The 26,284-nt window shown below is 35.7% G+C and overlaps 1 protein-coding gene across 1 annotated transcript in view; it reads right to left on the bottom strand.

Annotated features, from left to right (window-relative positions):
* Window positions 1-26,284, bottom strand: part of LOC131667616 (protein unc-79 homolog) — a gene marked incomplete at its 3' end in the record, with an annotated part of 3,688,809 nt that overhangs the window by 747,509 nt on the left and 2,915,016 nt on the right. The window contains exon 29 of the mRNA XM_058941149.1: window positions 23,190-23,449. Coding sequence (XP_058797132.1) covers window positions 23,190-23,449 — 260 coding nt within the window. The remainder of the gene's footprint in view (window positions 1-23,189; window positions 23,450-26,284) is intronic.

Raw genomic sequence — 26,284 nt, 5'->3', positions numbered from 1 at the left:
GATTTTCAAGGCTTTCAAAGTTTAAACGAGACTTTTGTTTGTAAAGATTCACATATCTACCATTAGATGTAGATACTGTTCCAACTGTGTTTTTCTTCGAACCACCATATCATTGGTTTCAACTTCCTTTCAAGTGTCGAAAAGTGAATCATTTCTTAGAAACGTGTTATCATGGTTTATTATGGTAATCCGGTCTTATTCCATATTAAAATTTAGCACATGTACTAAACAATCATTTAAATTATTCTAGAAATATTTATGTAAAAGAATTAAAAAAGAAACAATGGTTACAAAAAATTTTACCTGAAAAGTACAGTGCCGGTCAGCCACTTTTACCCCCCCACGGGCAAAATCAGTCTAACTTCAAAGTTTTATATCTCTGGTAGAAATTAACGTACAGAGACGCGTGTGGGTGCGTTTGAAAGGTCTTTCGGAGAGCTTTCAAATGATATGACTCACGGTTGCCATCTATTGTTTTTTTAAGTTTTGCAACAATTATGCAAAATTGAAAATTCTGAAATTTTTTTATTATTTTTGACAATTAGCCAATTTTGGAAAAAAAATCGTACGAAAATTTGAAGTACACCATCTTTTAGCTATTACCAAGCCCTATCTGAATCACTCATCAAAAATTTATTTTCGTAAAATATGACGCGCGCACGGGCATTTTTTCCTGGAAGTGACAGTTTTTTTCAACATTTTTTATCTCCGTCAAATTGTAACAATCGAAAAAAATTTATAGGAGAAAAAATGTTTGTTTTTTCACGTAGAATACTGCAATAATTTTTTTTTCGGTTTTTCGAAAAATTTTTTTTTTCGGTTTAAATTATTTTTCAAGGTCGAAAAAAAAAAGATTTTTTTTTTGATGCAATTTACGATACTTGTTATGTAGTATTATTGAATGGGTGGAAAAAAATTTTTTTTTGTGGTTTCTCATCTTTTTAGCGTACCGACTGTGAGAAAAAAATTGAAAAAAAACCGAATAAAAAAATTTTTCGAAAAACCGAATAAAAAATTATTGCAGTATTCTACGTGAAAAAACAAACATTTTTTCTCCTATAAATTTTTTTCGATTGTTACAATTTGACGGAGATAAAAAAATGTTGAAAAAAACTGTCACTTCCAGGAAAAAATGCCCGTGCGCGCGTCATATTTTACGAAAATAAATTTTTGATGAGTGATTCAGATAGGGCTTGGTAATAGCTAAAAGATGGTGTACTTCAAATTTTCGTACGATTTTTTTTCCAAAATTGGCTAATTGTCAAAAATAATAAAAAAATTTCAGAATTTTCAATTTTGCATAATTGTTGCAAAACTTAAAAAAACAATAGATGGCAACCGTGAGTCATATGATTTGAAAGCTCTCCGAAAGACCTTTCAAACGCACCGACGCGCGTCTCTGTACGTTAATTTCTACCAGAGATATAAAACTTTGAAGTTAGACTGATTTTGCCCGTGGGGGGGGGGGGTAAAAGTGGCTGACCGGCACTGTAAGTATTTTTATTTATTTATTTATTTTTGTTAGAAATTAAAATCATTATTAATTAATAATTTTTTTTCCTTTTTTAGAAAAATTTTAGAACTTGAAAGCGATATGAGGTGTCCACCAATGAGCGCATTACCTTACCCATTAAAAACAATATGTACATATCATTACAATAAATCAGCTTACTTTGTATGTGCTGTTACAGATGCACAAAGATTGTTTTTATGGATAAAAGCTAGACGGAAGCAATCTGAAATGGAAGGTATTAATGTAGTTGACAATATTATATATAAAAATTCAACTCAATATTTCAATATAGCAATGTGAACTACTGATAATAAAGATTATAGACAGACTGTATTATATTTAATGTATAGTTGAATGAACAATAAATTAATAATTAAACGAAAATTCTATACGTTTTATTAATTAATATTCAAATAAAATCAACCGTGAGGTTGAAAGGTTCCCGAAATCTAATGAAACTACTATAGCGCTTGCTTAGAGAAAGAGAGAGAGAGAGAGAGAGAGAGAGAGCAACATATAGCTTACCAAGCTATATATGCTACCCTCTCTCCAAGGGCCCACATACCCTACTACCGAAGGAGAGCGAGAGAGAGAGAGTAGCATCCTCACTATACAGCGTATGCGCCTAGCAAGCTAGAGACGCTACCCCCTCTCCAAGGACTATACGGCGTACGCACCTAGCAAGCTACAGACGCTACCCCCTCTCTGAGGGCCCACACTCAGTCAGCATAAGCTTACTAAGGAGAGCGAGAGAGAGAGAGAGAGAGAGAGAGAAAGCAGCATCCAGGGGCAGCAGGGAGGGGCACTCTGTCGAAGGGGCCCACTGTCACGCGGGAGGTGTCAAACGAAAAACAAATGCCCTTCAAACACTCAGCATGGAGCCCAGTGGCACGTGGGTGGTATCAAAGGTACATCAAATGTCTTTTAGACTCTCAGACTTTTGTCATTACCGTGACACCTTCATCGGGCGGCTCCTTTGTATCCCAGAACATACACATATCCATTATACATTGGCGGCATCCTTTGTCGGCTCCTTTGTGTCCCAGAACATACATTGCTTATCTACTTCTATAGAAGTCTTTCAAATATTATTAATTATATCTAGATCATAAAACTATAACTAATAAACTTTGTTTGCATGTATAATCGTTGAAATTCTGAAATTCTAATAATTGAACTCTACACTCACAACCCAGACACACACACACACACACACACACACACACACACACACACACACACACACACACACACACACACACACACACACACACACACACTCACAGACATATATCGCCATATTATACTTAATTAGTACGTGAATAAAACCTAACCTAACTTTTGTTTGACTCGCGCAGTCGTAAACTTTTGGGGAATAGCTTTCCCAAGTATGTGTGTGTACATATGAGTGTTTAAGGCGCATGCACACTATGCATGTGTGTGTGTATATCCGTGTATGTGTGTGAAAAAATATATCATATTATCGAGGAAAAAAAATTAATTGAATTGATTATATTTCAATTATATTCAATTATATTTCAGCGTAGAACAGTTATTTACAAAAAGTATATACAAATATACATTAATGCTTTTGAAAAATATAACGTCAATATATATTTATTGTGACTCAAAATAATTGAATTATATTAAATGTTTTTTGTCTGTCAATCTTCTTCACTGTCTTCATTGATGACTGGACTGTAATTTTCAATGGAAAAAGTTGAACTTAAAATTTTAGTAGGCCTTACAATGTTAGCAAGATATCTACCACGAGAGAGATAGTAAATAACAGACGCAACATGAGCGCAACAACCAATGTACGTTTACCGTTAGCACACTCGCAGTAGTATCTCAAGATGCCCTCACAACCATATACATTCGGAGGATAGTGTACAAAACAGTTGTATGTGATGCATCGAACATGCCTATATCTTACTTTCACTTTTAGAATGTCATTTGTTGCTTTCAAATAAAAAAGTTGAAGTTCATCTTTATCGTTTATCATTTCCGCTAAGTATGATATAGTTTGTCTCAATTGGTAAGTCCCAGAAAAAAATATCTTTAAATCTATATCACTTAGTTTTGGAAAATCCGTTACCTCGTTCGATGTTAATTGCCGAAAAGGTGATTTTCTTCTACCCCAGTGACCACTATTAGCTTCTGAAGCTAGAGTATTTTCTACACTTTTTTGTTGAATCATGCGGGAAACAATGTCACTTGTCAAAGAGGGATCTGCCAAAAAGCGCTTTTCAAACTTGTTTTGTAAAAAACGCACTACTTTGCAGTACAAACCAGCTTTTGGCAACATGGTATTCTAGAATTTATGACGAAGTAATTTATATTTATTGCCAATTACACTATGTACAACTTCAACTGGCCATCGAATGACAGTAACGAAACGACTGTCATTCGAGTTCTCTCTTGTCAACTAGTTTGCTGCACCTTTCAAAGCCGGCATTAACACTTTGTACCTTTAATTTTCTAATTTGCCTTTAACATCACGAAAACCTCTATCAACGACCCAGATATCTCCATTAATCATTAATTTTCGAAGGCCTTCTGGATCTTCCATTAGATGAGCCATAATTTGAGTATCATTAAGGTTAGCTTCAAAAGAACCTGCTGAATCTACAATGAATCGATCCAAAGATCCACCGATACAGATCGTAAATGGTTTGCATAGTGGTACTTTTTTTAACCGGAAAAAGATTTTCTTTGATAATCATTATTTGTACTCTTTTCGTGTCGAAGATAAGTTCCGTCCGCAATCAAAGCTAACTAGTCATCTCAAATATTATGTAATGCTTTGGCAACTGGAGTATTGTAGCTTATTAGTTCTTCTCTACTCAGTGCATTGATTCCAAATCGTGTTGGGAGCATGTCTTTATCAAAAGTTTTCAAGATAGATAGACAGAAATACGAAACCTGTTGCTCGCATTCAAGGCCCAGGACAACGCAAATAACTTCATTTGAATTTCCACTAACTAATTTAAACAGGAAAATATTCAATGCCTGTGTCACATTTCGAGACTCATAGTTTCTTAAGGATGTCATCATACTACGTAATTCTAGTATATTTCCACAATCTAATCCAGCAGTCAATACTTTTAAGTGCTCCTCAGGAAAAGAATAATCACCAATTCTGTTGTGAATTTCAGAATTTACGCAAATAGATAATTATTCAAGTAATTTTGATAATTCTAGGATAATAATACTTGTCGAAGAATAAATGTCAATTTCTCTAAATTCTTCTTCATAAAAGCGGTTCATAATGAGATGAGTTTTGCAACATCTATTATCGGCAGGAATATATATTCTCCTATCTGCATAAACTTGCATCCGAGCCTTCTCTGGAACTAGAGTGAGAATCTTACTGCTGTCACACCTATATATGCAGCAATAAGCATGAGTGCACACTGTTCTTTGAATTAGCATTTCAACGAATTTGACTTCTTCTTTGGGTTTAGTTTCTGAATAAATAACTCCTGGACAATTCGTGGATGATTCAGGAGATTCAGAATCAAAAGGTGAAGTTTCAGAAAATAGATATCCTAAGTTATCCAGTGGTCCAGGATGTGCAACAGTTGATATGCTTACCTTCTCTTTAATCTAATGCGATAATTTCCTCATTTTTGATAAACATTTTGAACATACATCGGTATTCCGATCCCCTTCCTTATCGAATGTTGATTTAAAATTAGATACTTCTAGATCAGTATCTAGATTTTTTGTATCCTGTAATTTTTTTTAGGAAAATATTGCAGCCTGGACATTTTAGATTTATATTTTCTTCTCTTTCATCTGCCATACTAATCTGTAAAGGAAAAGAATTTTTGATTTGACAATGAGAGAGAATTGGCATTTTAATAAACTAGTTTCCATATGGATTAGAAAAAAGAAATTGAAAATTTTTAAACTAAAAATAATATTTCGTACAATAAAATATTTTCATAATATTGTAAATAAAAATTTTTAACGTAATATTCGAAAAATATACCTACAATTTCGTACGTATCTTATTTAAAAAAATGTAATAAAATTTCTTATTTAAAATCACCAATGTTACGTCTCACGTAACGGCCGCAAATTGGCAAGAATTACTCAAACGCGACTGTCTCTTTTTGGTCAACGCGTAAGCGGTTTACCACGGGTGCGAGACTCAAACGAAAGCAGGCTGGCAACGTATCTAAAGTACCGAGTGAAAAAGTAATAATTAAATAATTTACCTGCAGTTTAACTGGTCCAGAAATTCGTACCTCAGAAGCCAGAGATGTAACGTAGATAAGAATTAGGTATAACTCTCAAATAAGTTATTATAGAAATAGGTTTAAAATATTTATTGATCAAATTACAGAAGGTGCATAGTGTTACAGAATCGAATACAGAGTGTGTCATACAATTGTTTTGCGTCATCTTTTATAGTACAAAATACATGAAAACTAATCAATAAAGAATTAATCCCAGAAGGGGTAAGTGCGTCACTGAGAATAAAGTCAGCTATTAAATGACTATTACTTTTAATTACAGGAACTCCCCTTACATAAAAAATTCAAATTTTACCGCTATAAAATAGTCTGACTCGTCATCGACGTAATACCAATATGTGGTAAAAATAATTTAAAAAGGTTTCTAAATAATTACGAAATGTAAATCTATTACCAAAGAATAAGTACGTGACGAATAATGATAAGCAAATAACGGGTTGTGGTAATTAACCGGGTATCGGTAATTTAACTTCCTATTGTATCAACCCTCCCGGGAACATTTGTAAATCTATCTAGCGGGATAGATTAGTCTAAGCACGTCTCCATAATATTTCTGTGAATATTACTCACCGCATATTAATTCGGCAAAAACACAGGAAGGGGCACATCAGTCTACGGTATATAAAGGCTGGATCGAAATCCGCAACACACAGTTAACAGTTCAGCAGTTTGACAGTTCAAAGCAATTCAGTTCGCGCAGCATACGTTTCGCAAAGTACTAATATAGTTATTTTTTAAGTCTAACTATCCGGCTACTCAGAACCGGGATTATACTCTGCTAAGCATTATAAAAATTGTCTTTAAACAATAAATCCTAAATCAAGCGCAAACACCTAAGACCGTTCGTAAAAACCTCTTCTGAAATCTAATCCTAATAAGGTAAGAAACTAAGTTATCTACTTAAAACGCGCTACATATAATAAAGGCGCTATCCCTTTAACCAACCTCTGCTTAACTCCTGACTAAGCTCCAAATTTTACCAACGCGACAGTATTTGTATACATTATTACGTCTAGCAGTAACATCTCCTCGCCTAGACATAACAATTAGGGGCCCTTCATTTCTTGGTAATTAGGATCTTATCGCAAAAATTACAATGGTCGAAACACCTTACGAACGAAAACTAATCACACTCAAAATACTAACTAAAAAAATTAGCGAAATAGAACCAAACTTTACAACGAACAGGGAACCTACGCTTACAGAATGTCTCACATATCTGCATCAAAGATATCCACCCACCGAAACAAAGCAAATTACCCGAGTCGAAGAATTAGAAAGATTAAAATATAATTTACAAGACTACATTGATACAAACCCATTGGACTTTCTATGTAAAGATACATTATTTGTATACATTATTACGTCTAGCAGTAACATCTCCTCGCCTAGACATATCACTATCATATTCTTTAAATCGATTTTTTCGTCATTTTTGCCGAAATTTCGACTGTTCGATGCCCTTCATTATAAAAACCAAGCAGTAAAATCAAACTCTTACCTTTATTTTTAACGCTTCTTTTTAAAAATGATAAATTTTACTAGCTTTTTCAATCTGGCCTGTCATTATACCAAATCCAATCACCATGTGTGATACAAACCCATTGGACTTTCTATGTAAAGATAACCTAATATTCGACATCCTCATTAAAATGACTAGTAAAAATTTAAATCCAGCATTCCTCCTTAACGCTATTACAGATATAAATTTAAAAAAATTAAAATTAGATATAGCTGAAATTACATTACTCGAGCTCATCGAAAATCAAACGGGTTACGAGACAGCAATTGAAAATTCAGACACGTACAGCGCGCCCACTACAAATGTATCTATGACTAACACACCATCCGCTTCCAAATCACCAGAAATGACTCATAATAAATCGGAAAAAGTTGATTTCACTTCAACTCGACATTTTACCTCTACAAACAAACCTAATTTTGCAAGCAGCCCATTTACTACGTATTATACGCCGGGGACTTTCAGAACAGGACAATGAATTCCACACAAAACATAGTATCGCCAATAAAAAATTTTAGCTTGAAAGACGGTGTTAACTTTGTACCTAAGTTCGACGGATTTAACATACCCTTACACTTATTTATCGACGGTTGTCGAGAGCACGCAGCATAGTCCCGATAATCAATGAAAATGATCTCATCAAGTTAATTAAAATTAAACTAAGCGATGAAGCACTTAAAAGCGTACAAGGAAAAACGTTTGATAATGCGGAACAAATGATTAAATTTTTAGACCTACTGTTCGGATCAGCTAAAACTTGTAATCAATTAATAAGCGAATTAGCAACCTTAAAACAAAAACGTGGTGAGAATGTAGTCACATTTTTTAATAGAGTAAAAACAGTAGCTGACGAACTTTTTGAAGCAGCAGTAAGGGAAAATCGAAACTATGTTGGATTTAAAAGCCAACTTGAAAAAAACAAAGTAAAATTCTTCATCTGCGGTTTATATTGGGTCATCAAAGCACGTATGGGGGAAGCCGAAAAATTAGAATTAGTTACAACTAAAGCAATAGAAATTGAACGAGAATTCAACGTACAGGAACCTGAAGAAATAGCCGAAACAGTAAAAGCGCTAATCCACCCTAAAATAGAGCCGGTTCGATTAATGAAAGCGGAAGATACTAACACGTGCCAAATTTACAATAGACCAAAACACACAGCTAAAGACTGTTGGTATCGGATACCGCAGAATCAAAATCAAACTCGGCCAACTACGCAACAGCAACGGCAGCAGCCCAAACAGCAGCCGTGGGCGGAGCCTCGCGCGGCAGCTACTAATAACACTAATCCCCGCTCCAGCCATCAGCCACTTTAGGCCGCCCAAAATCAAGTAAAAACAAGCGCCCCAGTCAATTTAAATTCGCAAGAAAAATTACAACAAATTAATTCCTCGATTTGCAATTACTGTAAAGAAACTGGACACTGGAAGAGTGATTGCGAAAAAGGAAAACTCAGAAACCAAAAATTAAAACAGGCGGAAAAAGACAAGGGTTCCCAGACACTCGGCGCTGCCCGGGAGCCCCTGTAAATACAGCGCCTCAAACGTCGCACGCACAAAAAATCATCCTTTTACATCTTAACAGTCAGTCACCCACAATTCAACTTGAAATAAATACAACTAAACAAAAATTTAGCTTCATCGTAGACACCGGGGCAGCAGTCTCACTACTTAAAATTTCAAGCAAGCCAGACAATGTCCACATAAATATCTTAGACAGATACGAACTACGGGGGATCTCGCAAGAAAGTATCTCGACATTAGGAAAAGTTTCATTAACCTTTTATAACTTTGTACTAGATTTTCACCTAGTACTGGAAAATTTTCCTATATTAGAAGACGGTGTAATAGGAAGCGAGTCATTAAAAAAATACAGAGCGCATATTGATTACACCAAGAATCCCTTAAAAATTAATGACTTGTTTTTCCCAGTTCTCACCGAAAGTAAATCCTGTTACATTGGAGCTATTCCAGTAACAAAAAAAATTAACCAGGCACCCAGCAAGATACCTCTCGCAAACGAAGGGCAGGCACACCCTGGCAATAACTCCTCGCATTAGGTCGACGACCCTACTGGGAAACTACTGGATCTAGCAGTAGAAACTCAAAGGTCGAACGCACCTGTATACAAAACTCATGTAAAAAAAATGGTCACGAGGCCATAAGACAAGGTGACACACTGACTCCTAAAGAGTATATACCTCAGCTGTCTGAAAAAAAAATCCGAGAGGCACAAAAAAAAATCAGATTCCGACAAACTGTACAACCTGTCTGTAAACTACCTTTCCGAGAACTCAAAAAAAATTAACTCTGTATCTGTAACTTCTGGCATGCGCATGCAAACTCTGGAAATCGAATCCGATTTACTCTACGCTTTAAACAAAGCATCAGAAATAATTAAAAAATCAGAATCAGATTATCCGTCAATACGAGAATTAACTAGCAGTATTTTTAGTTGTTTAAATAATAAAGAATCTGAAATTAATAGCGATCGCTTATACTTGCTCGAAATACTAAATAGGTACCTCGATCCAATTATTAAGTCACAAAGTAACTTACAAAAGCCAAACATAGTTAGTAATGCATTAAATGCATTATTAACAGCCCGCTCGATTCTTAGAGGAAAAGTACCTAGAGCGCATTGCGCAGCACTGCTTGTTAACCCAGAAACTAATAATCGTCACGAAAGAGTCAAATAGTTACTTAACTTGATTAAATTGGACCATATCAAACAAAATCAACGAACAAAAATTAAAGAAATCGTCGAAAATTACAACGACAGATTTTTTGTTAAGGTCGACAAGCTCGGGGCCACGAGTATTATCGAGCACGAGATCTATACTACCTCCGAAGTACCAATCAGACTACGACAGTTTAGGCACCCCCGCAGATCAGTAAATTGATAAATGAACAAATGCAGGAATTGCTAGAAAGAGGTATTATCGAAAAATCAACTAGCGCATATTGCGCACCAGTCTTTTGCGTGCCCAAGAAGAATACGGGAGATGGCCAACCGCAACCGCCGCGCATCGTATTTGACTGAAGTAGACACGTCAGTAACGGAAACTGACACGAATATTAATTATCCTACAGTTACTGAAAACACGTACTGCTCCGAAGGCAATAAAATTGGCACACAATATAATACGCATAATCAAGACTCTAAAAATAAACAGGACTCACAACCAAAACAGGATAAGACCTCTTTAAAAGACGTGATGCTTGAAGACTCAGTCAACTCCCCTACCAGACCCGTGACTTTACCTAATGAAAACATTATCTATTGTCGGGACGTACTATTTATGAGGCGAGACAATTACTTGTACTTCACTGACACCTTTGGTTCCCCCCTGGATGAAGGTGCACTCAGTTTATTTAAACATGATAAACTACCACAAATGAACAAATTACTATTAGCCGTTCCCACTATAATAAAAATAGGAAACAAGATGCATTTTATTATCCCAATCCGTCATGAAACTAGAGAGACTACCGAAAACATTAGAAACTATATATACCAGGCACTGAAGCAATTAGTAATAAGTTTAACTGAAAATAAAATTAAAACCGTCAATATAGCCCAAAGTAAAAAAATTGAGCTCGTCGATTTCTTTGAAATTTTACGAATAATAAAAAATACACTGGGATCTTCTGAAGTCAAGATTATAGTTTGTCACGGACTTATAGTTTTCGCCCCCATCGAGCATCGTCAACAAGTAATCGAAGAGGCCCACTGTTCAGCGATAGGTGGTCATAACGGTTGCAATAGAACTTACAAACGTATCAAGAATAAATACTACTGGATACATCTGAAGGAAGATGTGCAAGCGTTAATTAAAAAATGCTTACCATGCCAATTGAGAAAATTAAAAAGACATAATGTCAAACAAAAAATGATCATAACCGATACCCCGCCAGTTCCCTTTTTTAAAGTCAGCATAGACGTAGTAGGCCCACTCGAGCCTACCGAAACGGCAAACGCTTACTTACTTACCTGCATTTGCACGTTTACCAAATACGCCATAGCGGCACCCATGCCAGACCAAACAGAGCTACTACTGTAGCTGATAACCTTATTAAAAAACTAATATGTACCTTTGGAGCACCTAACGTCATAGTAAGTGACAGAGGCACTAACTTCACTTCAAAACTAATCAAACGCATTACGGCTCCCTTCAAAATTAAGCATATTACTACAACGGCTTATCACCCGCAGGCTAACAATGTTGAACGAATTCATTTATCATTAATTGAGTAACTAAAAATGTTCACTTCGAAGACCAAAAATTGGGACGAATATGTCGAACTTGCTATGTTTAATTATAATACAAGCTGGCACAGCAGCCACCAGTTCTCGCCATGGGAACTGCTGTTCGCTCGCAAGCCACGCCTACCAAGCGCAGAGCCCCTACTAGAGCAAGATTTACTACCTACCTACGAAGGCTACGTGGAAAACTTGGTCAAACAGTTACATAATATACATGAAATAGCTAGAGAAAAATTAATAACATATAAAGCAAAAACCAAAATGCAATATGATAAAAAAACAAATCCTAGCAAATTCAAAGTCGGTCAATGGGTTTTTCTAAAAAGCAGCCCAAAGCCTCATAAACTCACAGGCAGTCACTTTGCCGGTCCCTACTTGGTCCTGGAAGTGGGAGAAAAAGAAAATATTAAAATAAAAATAAACGAAAAACAAACTCGAACGGTCCACGCCAATCGTTAAAAAAAATCGTACATCGAAACAAGTAGTAATTGAAAAATTATGTTTCAGATGAAAGCAGGAATTCTCAGCATCTTTGTCCAACAATACTTCAAAATAGTCACTCCTTTCATAGCCTATGATTGTTTTCAACGTTTTACTAACTTCTCTACCTTCTCTCTTGTAGATATTGCTGAATGCGACATTCCTAATCCGATAATCAATTCTACTATAACTGAAATATCCCTCCTCCAACTTAATGATTTTGCAACTGTAAAAGTTCGTTATTGCAAAATAGAGGTCAAACGATCAGCCAAGACATGCGGCGCGCTCTCTCACGAATGGTCCCCCCCTTTTTCCGAAATAGAATATATTAAGGAAGTAACACGAGAAGAATGCGTTAAAATGCACTCCTATCGAATAATGACGATCGGCGTTAATCTAGTACAAAACTTAATGATAAATCAAACAACCGTACACCCGATAGAATTGGCAGGATACATTGCCCTAGACAGCACTTGCACTAACGCAAGAAGCTTCTCCGACCCTTACGGCACATTCAGCAATGTACACGTTACCGGTTATATTAAAGTATCACTCGAAGAAAGATTTAACTCTGTAACACTGGAAACAAATAAAATCATATTCGAGTCCGGAACTTCTTGTCAATTTACTGAAGAAAGTTGTATTGATAGCATATTCGGATACGCATTCTGGGACAGAACCGAGTCTCAGGCATGCCAAGCCAGCAAGTATACTAATCTATATTCAGGACCCATCACTAAAGTAACAGAGATCGACAGTGAACGAAGACCACTTTATGTATTAGATTCTGAGGATATATCTTTTGCTTTCAAAGACCTCGATAGAATGATACAGTGCGGTTTTGAAATTATTAAAACAGAACACCCGAGATTATTCATATTAGAAAATCGGCTCGGTGAACGTTTCATTTATAACAGAGTTAAAAATATGCACGATCTGGATCTTTTCACTTATGTAAATTCAAAAAAATTATTTGTTGAAAAACATATCAAAAATCATTTGCAAAAATTATACCATGACGTACTACTACAGCAATGCGAATTAGAAAGAAAGGTTATTACGAATGCATTAAATATTGCCACTTTATCACCGGACCTTTTAGCATATTATTTAATGAGAGAACCCGGATGCATGGCCATGATGGCGGGTGAAGTAGTATACATTATCAAGTGCGTACCTGCAGAAGTCAAAGCTAGAAAGGCCGAAACGTGCTACCAAGAATTACCGGTCACGAGCGGTGAGACTCCGATGTTTATCACACCTCGTACGCATATAATAAAACAATACGGAACCAAAACTGCTTGCGATACTAAAATGTCGGTAATGTATAAGTTCGGTGACTCATGGGTAAAAGTTATTCCGAATGTCACTAGTCAAGAAACCCCGCACATTATCAAACTTCAGGCTAAGCAAAATTGGGAATATAATAGCCCCATAAACACGGCAACAAGCGGAATTTACACATACGAGTATAACGATTTATTAAAAAAAAATGAAATATTATCACCGCTCTCGACATCAACTTAGTGCTTAACTCTCATTCCAATTTCACCCAAACACTGGAAAGAATATCTGCAGCTTGCAACACGATCAAGATAAACGATTTCATCAAAAGTTCTATATACACAGCCTACGAAGAAACAAAAAAACTCCAGCACATCAACGAAGCAGTCAGCACCTCTCTCAACGCGTACGCTTTTGACACATCCAACGGGGGACGGGATGCCCTAGAAGATGTTTTGTATATGCACGAGAGTAATTTGACCGAACAAATGGGCGAGTATGACTTATCTTATATTACCGAAAATAATTTACAATCAGAAACAAATCTTTTGCTTTTTAGAACATCTCGCGCAGATTTCATTACTAGCGCAATGAGCCCAGTATATAATTCTCCACACATTAGCCTTATTTTAGCCGAAATTAACGACATTTTACATAAGTTTATTTACATATCAACTGAAGTATGTCAACTCCTGCAAAACAAACAATTTTCTTTCAATCCGCAATTTTTGCTAAACGCGATAAAAACTATCAAGGCATTTACTAATTCAAAGTTGCCAGTACATATGTCAAAAATCAATATCATAACACTACAACAAATTGCAGAAGTTAACGTAGTCTACTTTCGTCTGAACATCATTGTCGAAGTAATTTTTTCCCTTGTCGCAAGCAGCAGTACACAGAGTTTCAAATTATATTCACTACCAGTATTTCAGTATTATAACAAAATTAACCAAATCGCTAAGTTCATTAGACCACAAAGTGATTACCTGACTGTGACAGAGGGAGAAAGTACCCATGCCTTTGTAAGCAAGAATTTAATTGATAACGAGTGTAAACGTATTTTTTCCTTCTATCTGTGCCCGCGCCCGACTATACGCAAGATAAACAATAATTCCTGCGAGTTTAATCTGTTAACATCACCGGAAGAGTCAAATCTTGTATTTTGCCAACTTGAAACTAGCTCCGAAAATGACTACTATCTTATACCGACGTTACAAAATAATGTTTTGCTATACTCAATGACTCTCAATACTTCCTTTGATATTAATTGTAACGGCGTAGTACAACCCTTTCCTTTGAATGGTACGGGATTAATACAGATTCCCCAGCTATGCGAACTTAGAACAAACCACCATATTTATTTAGGGGCTAAGAAAAAACTAAAGGCGGAAAATATTGTAATTCCGAAAATCTCTCTGATAACTACATACAAAATAGTAATGAAAAGCCTAAACAAAGCTGTTGTACTCGGACTGGGGCACTCGGACCGAGCGAAATTATTGCACGCATATTTAGCGTTAGGTGTAACCATTGTAATCGTTATCGCATCCGTAATCGCAGTAAGTTGCATACTCTGCGCATATAGAGCGTGCAGTAACAAAGACCGCGGGTTCGAAAATATACCAATGCGAGAACTGAATCCACCCTTAACTCCTCAAAAAAGAATGATCTGCAAATCTGCACAGACATTACATGACGGAAAATATTTTAGGCTACCAATCAAGTACGACACTCCTCACTCCCCACCCGTGGCTGTGCAAGTGGTCCCACTCCAAGAATCTGAAACAACAGACACTCCTCCAGCTCTTCCCACTTTCTAAAATAAAAACGGTATAAAAACGCTAACATACCACCCTGTCATATCTGACACTCCAAAAAACCAGCACGATGAAACGTACGGCAACTACCACACTCGGCCCGCCACGTAAGAAGGCCAATCGATCCTGGACAACGGAACAGATATTGAACAACCGGACGTCAGCAACAACAATGGAACGACTATTTACAAGATGGGAGAACCGGGAGGCCCAGACGAGCATGCAGCATCCCGAGCTGCCGCTATTGGACGACGATGGAAGCTGGAACCATAACGAGCTGACGTAGTATATTTTCCAGGAGGATCACCACGGACACCTGCACTTAAGATTCCTCTTCGAGGAAACCTATGGAGAAGAGGGGTTCGGACAAGCCCCTTTCAATCCATGCCGTGTGTGCGGGCAAGACACCGCACATTGGCAGGGATGTTTCTTCTGCCGAGCACGCATCGCAGCAGTTTCAAAGGACCAGCAACTAGCCATGGAGGCCGAATGTATCCACCGGGAGCATTTTATGCTCAGTAACGCCCCTTGTGCCAGATGTATCGGCAAGGAGTTTTTATGTAGGTTCAAGAGGAGTTTGCAGGTTCATCATTTGGAGTTGCTGTAATCCTATCCCAAGTCCATCCTATTCTTAGAATAATTAAATAATAATAACAATAATAATAACAAAAAAAAACAAAAAAACACAAAAATATATAATAAGATATAAAAATATATATATAACAAAACACAAAAAAAAAATCAAATATGTATGTAGAATGATAAGACACAAAAAAAAGATAAAAAATGTATACTCATACAAAATAGTTGCAGTAGCGTTCGGAGAGCGCTAGTCCCTTGCTTTATCAGCAAAGGACTCCGAGGGGTGGGCATGTCACGTCGGTACCAAAGAATAAGTACGTGACGAATAATGATAAGCAAATAACGGGTTGTGGTAATTAACCGGGTATCGGTAATTTAACTTCCTATTGTATCAACCCTCCCGGGAACATTTATAAATCTATCTAGCGGGATAGATTAGTCTAAGCACATCTCCATAATATTTCCGCGAATATTATTCACCGCATATTAATTCGGCAAAAACACAGGAAGGGGCACATCAGTCTACGGTATATAAAGGCTGGATCGAAATCCGCAACACACAGTTAACAGTTCAGCAGTTTGACAGTTCAAAGCAATTCAGTTCGCGCAGCATACGTTTCGCAAAGTACTAATATAGTTATTTTTTAAGTCTAACTATCCGGCTACTCAGAACCGGGATTATACTCTGCTAAGCATTATAAAAATTGTCTTTAAACAATAAATCCTAAATCAAGCGCAAACACCTAAGACCGTTCGTAAAAACCTCTTCTGAAATCTAATCCTAATAAGGTAAGAAACTAAGTTATCTACTTAAAACGCGCTACATATAATAAAGGCGCTATCCCTTTAACCAACCTCTGTTTAATTCCTGACTAAGCTCCAAATTTTACCAACGCGACAGTATTTGTATACATTATTACGTCTAGCAGTAACATCTCCTCGCCTAGACATAACAATTAGGGGCCCTTCATTTCTTGGTAATTAGGATCTTATCGCAAAAATTACAATGGTCGAAACACCTTACGAACGAAAACTAATCACACTCAAAATACTAACTAAAAAAATTAGCGAAATAGAACCAAACTTTACAACGAACAGGGAACCTACGCTTACAGAATGTCTCACATATCTGCATCAAAGATATCCACCCACCGAAACAAAGCAAATTACCCGAGTCGAAGAATTAGAAAGATTAAAATATAATTTACAAGACTACATTGATACAAACCCATTGGACTTTCTATGTAAAGATACATTATTTGTATACATTATTACGTCTAGCAGTAACATCTCCTCGCCTAGACATATCACTATCATATTCTTTAAATCGATTTTTTCGTCATTTTTGCCGAAATTTCGACTGTTCGATGCCCTTCATTATAAAAACCAAGCAGTAAAATCAAACTCTTACCTTTATTTTTAACGCTTCTTTTTAAAAATGATAAATTTTACTAGCTTTTTCAATCTGGCCTGTCATTATACCAAATCCAATCACCATGTGTGCTTTACTGAGTCTTGAAAGTTATCACTCAGATATTATGACTTCACAATAATTGAAAACTGGATTATCACATTAAATTGCATATTTTTTGATTAATAAAAAATATTTACGAAACTGTCAGTGCATTAATGAGTCACACCTACATATATTAAAACCAAATACGAATTGTGAGCTCTATCAAATGGATTGGTCTCATTTAATTAAGGTTGTTAGGCTGAGAACTGGAAAACAGATGTAAAATCACTGGACATGAAATAAATAAACTAATGATATCTTTATTAAGCAACTCTAAAGAGGCAGCTTCAAAGCCGACTCGGACGTCGGAATGAAAGTGAGGGCACACAAATCCAAGACGGCCAAGGCCCCGACGCTCTCTCAGACCTAAGACGCATAGTGTACATGTGCCTTAAACACTCGTATGTACACACACACACATGGGAAAGCTATTCCCCAAAAGTACGACTGCGCGAGTCAATCAAAAGTTAGATAGGGTTATATTCACGTACTAATTAAGTATAAGATGGTGATATATATAGGTGTGTGTGTGTGTTTCGGTTGTGAGTGTAGAGTTCAATTATTAGATTTTCAGAATTATTATTTCAACGAATATACATACAAACAAAGTTTATTAATTATAGTTTTATGATCTAGATATAAGTAATAATAGTTGAAAGACTTCTGTAGAATTAATTTAAGTTTGAAAAACACTTTTAAAACATTTTACAGAAATTTGTAGGTCGGGTAAAACCAAAAAATCGAAAGAAATGGTTTTTAATTTTTTTGAGGCCCTTCCACTACTTTTAAAAATCTGAAAAAATTCATGCGTATTGCCTTTGATACAGGAAATACGAAAAAAAAATTTTTGTTTGTTACACCTATGAATGAAAAAAATGACGGCAAATTCAAATTTTAAAATGTCCGCCAAAATTTGAATTTCGCGCCAAACATTTTTTCAACTGAACAGCTTTGGAGGGCTTAGAAAACTACACATTGTGAAAAAAAAAGATTTTTTTGTAGATCAAAAATTGACCAAGATATCGACGAAAAATCATTTTGGACAAAACAGCGTCCCATATTGCCGCATGTTGGGTTAGGGATCTGAAGTTTTGACTGAGGTCATAACTTTTGATAACAAAAAGATCCCTCTAGTCCGAATCCAGATATCCTCAAGGGCAATTTTGACATGTTTACCCGGCTAGGCTATTTCACTTTAAAGAAAATAGAATGGAATGATCTATTAGAATGAGCACAATTCCATTATAACACGAGTGTACACAGTGCACATAAATTCGCGCCACATGAACTAGTTTTTGCTTACCCTACGAGATTACCCTCAAGTGAACCTATTAAGGCCTATGAGCAATTATCTACATTCAATAACTATATTGCTAACTTAATAAAAAACATGAAAGAGATTTCTGACATAGCACATGATAATATTATACTCGCAAAAGAAAAATCAAATATATATTACGTTCAATTTATAAACCCGCATAATTTAAAAATAGTCGATTTGGTTAATAAAAGAACGAAAACCAGGAAAATGAGAAAAAAATCAAAATTTAGAACCATATGAAGTACTAAACGTAGCAAATAAAAACAATATTACAATAAACAAACAAGGAAAACCACACGAACAAACTATTTATTCGTAAAAAAAAAATTAACACATTTTTTCTGTTTTAGGAAAATAAACATGATCATGCGAACAAACTATTTATTCATAAAAAGAAAAACTAACTCATTTTTTCTGTTTTAGAAAAATAAACATGATCACCATCATAATTTTTACCATTTCACTTCTCAAACTAAGCAATGCAAATTGGGTATGACTGTGGAACCACCACACAAAATATCACAACAATTTCACTTTTTGACTCTGGAAAATGCGATTTTTACAATACTCAAGTGAATCGTTCAGCAGTAGCCATAGAACTAATTCAAATAGCGGACTTCCGAGAAATATAAACTATTGAATGAAAAATTGAAATTCACCGCACGATCTTCGACTGTGGATACTTCGGTTATCTCATTCCAGTACCAAACGCAGAACAACAATAAATTGAAGACACAAGTCACGAACATTGTAAGAATATTCACGACACAGGCATACTCAATTACAATAATACACATCATAGCCAATTTAATAACAAACGCCACAACGACTAAAGGTATAGACTTTGCAGGCAGCGCATATCTTTTGGAAAACTTTACCAAAGGGAGAATGCTTCATAAATACATACGACATCCTATTTCAAGATATGGCAACTAAGTATTCCAGGAGTGATTATCGTGAAATAGCTTACGTAGTACACTCTAATGAGGTAACATTCGCATTATCAACAAAAAACACAATAGTACAGTCTAACCGAGAATTCATTAGAACCAAACATACAAAATTACGTATTGCGTAAACATAAAGCAAACGAAACAAATATTTCTATGACAATGATATTATTAGAAAGGAAAAAGGCAGTAAATCTTGATCTATTTACTTATATAAACTCCAAATTCGTGTTTGTTGAAAGGATTTTAAAAAATCAAACAAATAATTTATACATTAACATAGTAATAGAAAAATGCGAAATCGAAAAAAAATAATCCAAAACTCCTTATCCATTGCATTACTTTCATCAGATGAATTCGCTTCCAACATTATGAAACAACCAAACTATATGGTTAAAATAGCTGGAGAAGTAGCGCACGTTATAAAATGTACGAGGTCTGTCCGGAAAGTATCGGGCCTACATTTATATTTTCGTGCTAGCGTTATTTTTTATCATCTGGTGGCTGGCATCCTTCAAAGTAATCTCGACTTGATTGAATAACACGGTTCCATCGACGTTTCCACTTTTCAAAACAGTCCTGGAACTCACTTTTAGGGATAGACTTAAGTACATTCGTCGCATTGTTTTCAACCGTTGTTTTGTCATCGAATCGGTGTTTTTTGAGTGGTTTTTTTAGTTTTGGAAACAGCCAAAAGTCACAAGAGACTATGTTGGGACTGTATGGAGGTTGTCGAAGCAATGTGATATTGTGTTTGCTCAAAAACTGCTGCACAAGATTGGATGAATGCGCTGGCGCATTATCGTGATGGAGAAGCCAGTCACCACTTTCCCAAAATTGCGGCCGTTTTCTACTTACTGCATCACGCAAACGTTTCAAAATTTGAACGTAGTATTCTTTATTGATTGTCTGACCGGTTGGTGCATATTCATGATGTACAACACCTTCACAATCGAAAAAAATAATCAACATTGACTTAACACTGCTCCGACTTTGACGTGCTTTTTTTGGTCTTGGCGATTCAGAATGCTTCCACTGTGAAAAATAAAAAAATAAAGAAATTACTCACAAAAGCAGAAAACCAAAAAGTTAAGTACTTACCCATATACACAAATATTTCCTAATGCCCGGTCTGGATTGAGCGGGCTCGGGCAAATCACACCGTTTGGTACGTTTGATAGCATGGGTATGCTGCCAATCGTCAAACAAAAACAATAAATATATATATAAGGTGAGTTATTTTAATCTATGGACCTATCTCAAGTTTTATGCATAGTATAGAAAAATAGTTCAGACAAAAGTTGCTCAATACCAAGGGACCCATATTTTGGTGACCTTAAATATGACCTTGATCATGATGGGTCAAGGTGCATGTTTTTTAAATAAAAAACCCTTACTTTTTATCTTGGATTCGGATTCTGTGTTAAATTCTATGATCAAATCATGTAATATGTATGGGGTCACAATGACCCCCACCCCACCCTCAAAGTAATTTCAAGGTTAACCTTACTTTTTTAATGGAAATCCCTATTTCTGATACCGGATTTGGAAAAAGCGGGAAATTATTGGTCCGGAATAATATTCAAAGATTTATATTCATGAACTTCAGAGGGTTAATTCAAGAGCAAAACTTTAAAAAGTTGGATAGTAATTTTTTTAAATTCTCTAACGAAGTAGTCACTATGAAAGTATCTATTTGAAACATGTTAACTTGAGTGTGACACTGTCGACTTCGAAAGGAATTCAAGTATGAAAATATCGACCTGTCCCTTCCCCCTTTCCTTTTCCCACCCTCTTCTTTCCACTCCCTCCGTCACTCATCCCTTTCTCTATCCTACCTCTAGTATTATCTCGATTCTCTTTCCCTCTTCCTCTCACTTCATGTGATTAGTCATATGAAGCTACTTAACCGTGTTCGATTTGAAAAATGAATAAATCGAAAATTCTTGGTTTCATCTTAAAGGACTTAAGATTTAATTAAATTTATTTAATTTTTATTTAATGTAAATATCTTCTAGTTATGCATTGCAAAATAATAAATTCCGAAGAATGAAAAATTTTCCAATAATATTGTTAATACCCAAAGTCATGCATATTATTTTCATGATTGTAATAATGAGAGAACCTTCTGATTGGTTAGAAATCACAATGTAACCCTCAGTGTGCACTTCACAACGCCAAGTTGATGATATAGTTGTATTTTGATTATGTGTGTATGAACTGGCAGTTAATCAACGAATAAAATAGTCCAAAATCAGAGTAATGGACAAAACTCAACGATAAAGACGAAGGAGGAAGAAGAAAACAAGAGGAAGATAAAGATATTTCAAAAATGTATTCTGAAAAATATTCGTCCGATACTATACCTTTCCCCAAAAATGCTGGCTAAGAAGATATAAAATTGCTAGATATAAAAAAAATTATTTTGGAAGGATCGGAGGGATTGGTTATTGGTTAAATTCACGGGTAGGGAGCGTGACTGGGGCTCTTATCACTTAAATCCTTCACTCGATTTCTTTAATAAAAATTTTTTTTAATCTTAAATAAATATACATTAATAATAATAATTGATAACTAGTGTATTAATGAAATTCGATTCAACGTCCTATCTCGGCATATTCTTTATATATATATAATTTATTTATAAAATAAATTTTTACACTTATTTTATAAATAGGGACGAGATTCCTCTCAAAGGTATGTGAGATAGCTGATACAGCCTAAAGCACTAGCTGATTCAGTGCGGAAACAGCATTGTTGTTTATTTATAATAATAAATAAATTTTCGTCTTTTTTATTGCATTTTTAGGATAGAGGCGTCTTGACTAACAATAATAAATTTTTTTTGCAAATAACTGCATCCGTTTTCACGAAAACCTTGTGGTGGTTCTAAAACATGGATTGCGTTATCAGGAGCTCCTCAAGTGTTTGAGAACCACCATAGCTTATCTATGGCACAATATCTATGGTACAATATTATGGTACTTTGACGGGTAGACGAAGCTGCCGGTGCTAGCGGTGAGCAGTCGATGTTAGCTAGTGACTTGTTGGAATTGAATCTTCTTTTGAAGATTCGGAAGAGGGATAGTCCGCTCGAACAATGAATTTTTGGTTGCCTGGGACATAGGCCTTAAGTTCTCAGTAAACACAAACCTATTCCGCTAGTCACCACACTCTAAGCTAACCAGGAAAGCCACTAGCTAAATTGCACCAAAAAGTTCGTATTTAAAACTCCGCATTACGCCAGTCCAAAATCCGCAATTTTACTGGTGTTCGTGCAGGATTTATTCAACGTCCTGTCCGAAAGTTATGTAACATACTCCAGAAAGTAGTTAGAGTTTGCTACATAACAGCCATCTTCAATGTGACCATTCTCAAATAAAAACAACGCATAATTCAACCAATACTCGTATACAAGATACTGTAGCCTTATACTAATCAATTCATTCTATCCCTCTAACAAATTTACCTCACTATATATAATTAAGCTTTAACCAACCACTAGCATACACATTGAAACGTTTCATACCAATATCACCATCTGTTCATATTTAATTGCGAAGATATAACCGACAAATTTGATGAACCAAATGTAAAAATAAAATAATAACGAATTAGGCTACAGTAATTGAGTGCGATCTGTTGTTTTATGATTCATCTTAATACATACCAGTACAGCGTGAATTTTTTCCTATGGGTAGTAATCTTTCTATAACTGGCATATCAATAGAAACTTTTATATCATGAGACTCTAGCTTTTGATCACTTTCTAAATGAATATAATCAATATTTTTAAGCTTCATTTTTTCAGTTTGAGAAGTGACCACATATTTTTCTTCAGTAATCAATGATGGCTTCACTGATGGTCCGATTTCTGCACTGTCAAAGTGCATTGTATTAATATCTGTTAAAGACTCGTCGATCACTGGCCTGAAAAATACAATTGATAATTTCTGTAAATTAATATTTACAGAATAATAATAACTAATATTTTAACGAGGATTTTATTCGAATGGTGTGATTTGATTTTAAATATATACATACACTGCCGTCGGACAACTTTTGCTCATCCTAGACCAAAATTAGCAAAAGTTCAAAGTATTATATCTCGACTCTAAAATATGCCACAGCAACCGACGGGACATGATTTTAAAAGTTTTTGTAGAGATTTCGAACCATATGGAATATATATAGTTTAGTTTATTTATTTACAACTTATATGTTACATTTGGTTTACATTTCTTATATTTCTATTTGTGTCTCGTATCCAGTTTGTGTAGTTGATTATGTATGTGTTTTGTGTGTGTGTGAGTGCGCGCGTGCCTGTGTGTGTGTATGTGTTGTGTAAATATGTGCCTTTGAAGGTGTGTCTGCAACTCTTGTGTCCCTGTCTTCTGCGCCTGCCTGTTCCTCTTTTCTTCTCATTTTTCTTCTAATTAATCTTCTCTTCCTCTTTCTCTCTCCAAGATCTGCCTTTTCCGCTCTTCTGTTTTCTTTTCAGCTTTTCCTTTATTACTTTCTTTTGCCTTTTCACCTTTGCCTTTCCTTTGCTTTTGCTCTCCTTCTTGCTAATCATTTCATCTATCTTTCTTCTTGTTAAGGCTTTGACACCTTTTTCTTGTTTCTTATTGCTCCCTCTGCCTTTCCTTTCCTCAACCTCACTTATTTTTTCTTAGTATCTTATGATTTGCCTTCTAGTTTGCCCTTTTCTTTCTCTTCTTCGATTCTTCTTCTTTTCCATTTTGCTCCATCCTCCAATACCTGCTTCCTCTCGCTTGTGTAGTTGCTGTTACTTGTGTCTTGTATGTGTGTGTGCATGTGTATGTTTATGTTTGCGCGTATGTTTGTGTTTTGTGTGTATGTGTGTGTATGTATGTGTGTGTAGATGTGTCTGCGAGTCTTGCTTCTCTGTCTTCTATTTCCGTCTCTCCTTAGGGTTTTGTAGCTTCGTCTTCTTGCTTTTCTTTTTCTTTCTTCTCTTCGTTTCTTCTTCTTTTCCATTTTATCTCCATCATCCACGCTATCTTTTCTTTGCTTCCTATTATTATTTTTTCCCATTCTTCCCCTTCCTTTCTTCTTCTTTTCCATTTTATCTCCATCATCCACGCTATCTTTTCTTTGCTTCCTATTATTATTTTTTCCCATTCTTCCCCTTCCTTTCTGCTTTTTTCACATTTTTCTACCATGTGCTTCCAGTTTTCTTCCTCTTTCATACACATTCTGCATCGCTTATTTTCTTCTTTTCCCAATACCTGCTTCCTCTCGTTTCATTACCTAACCTAAACCTTTCCCTTATTTGCAGGCCTTTTATTCTTCCCTCTCCTTGAATTTCCTTTAACCTATACCTTTTCATTTCTTCTTTCAGCTCTTTCCACTCGTTTATGTACCTTGATTTTTCTAGCTTTTCTTCTAATTCTTTTTCATCTTTTTTCTTCAGCTCATCTCTTATTTGTTCCCACAACTCTTCCCTCATTTCATCTCCCTCTTCTCTCTCTCTGTATATTTTACTTTTTTCCAGCCTTTCCTCTCTCTCCTCCTTCTTACCCTTTTTATCTTTTTCATTTCTTTCCCTTTTTTTTAATTCTCTCCATGCTTCTTTTCTTATTAAGCCATCTCTTTCTTCTCTTATTTTGTTTTCATACTTCATTGCTCTTTCTAATGCTGTTTTTTGCATTTCTTGTCTTCCTGTTTCCCATCGTATTAGGTAACTTGGCGTGTTTCTATCTAATCCTAATACCCACTTTATGTATTTTAGTTGTAGTCTCTCTATTTCCTCATATCTCTTCCATCCCCAGATTTCTGCTCCATACATAATCACGCTTTTCGCCAGAGCATCGAACAGGTTCATCCTTAGCTCCCAGTTTTCTCTAAATAGCTTTTCTCCTAGCCCCCATAACTTTCCGAGTCCCATATTTATTTTCCCTTCTACCTTCTTTATCTGCTTTTTATTTCCGTTATTTCTGCTTATCACATATCCTAAGTAGTTGTACTCTTTTACCATCTCTATCTTCTCATCTTCCCATTCGAATTCTTCTTCCTTCCCCCTTCCTCCTCCTCTGCTGCATTTCATCATCTTTGATATTCCTACATTTAACTCTAACCCCCTTTCTTCCAGTTTCTTTTTAATTTTTTCAGCATTGCTTTCATTTCACTTTCACTCTTTGCCATCATCACTATATCATCTGCGTATCCTAATGTCCATATTTTCTTCCTTCCTATCACTAACCCTCCTTCCTGCACCTGCTTGATCTTCACTTCCAGGTCGGCGAAGGCAAGATTAAATAGCGTGGTGCTCAAAGGGTACCCTTGCCGTACGCCTTTGTAAGTCTCAAACTCCCCAATTATTTCTCCTCCAACTTTTACCTTACTCCCTGTTTTCTTGTATATTTCTTCTATTTTTTTCCTAATTTTTCTATTTATCCCATTGTCTTTCATTGTTTTCCCATATTTTCTTCCTCTTTATTTTATCAAAAGCGGCCTTCATGTCTGCAAAGAATACGAACAGTTTTCCTCCTTTTTCCCTTATTTCCTTTCCTATTATTGTTTTTAATATAAATATCGCGTCCATTGTTCCTCTTTTCTTCCTAAATCCCATCTGCGTATCACTTAGCGTTTCCTTAGCTTCTAGTTCTCTTTCCAGCTTTTTTCTCAGTATTTCCGCATATATTTTGTATCCCGTATCCATCAGCGTTATTCCTCTATAGTTTCCTACTTCTTCTTTCCTCCCTTTCTTATATATTGGTACTATTATTCCCTTCCTCCATT

This window comes from Phymastichus coffea, unplaced genomic scaffold, assembly GCF_024137745.1.
Source record: "Phymastichus coffea isolate CEN01 unplaced genomic scaffold, Cenicafe_Pcof_1.1 PCOF00005, whole genome shotgun sequence".
NCBI classification, from domain to species: domain Eukaryota; kingdom Metazoa; phylum Arthropoda; class Insecta; order Hymenoptera; family Eulophidae; genus Phymastichus; species Phymastichus coffea.
The sequence above is the reverse complement of the archived record's forward strand: the minus strand, read 5'-3'. Positions and strand labels throughout refer to the sequence as shown.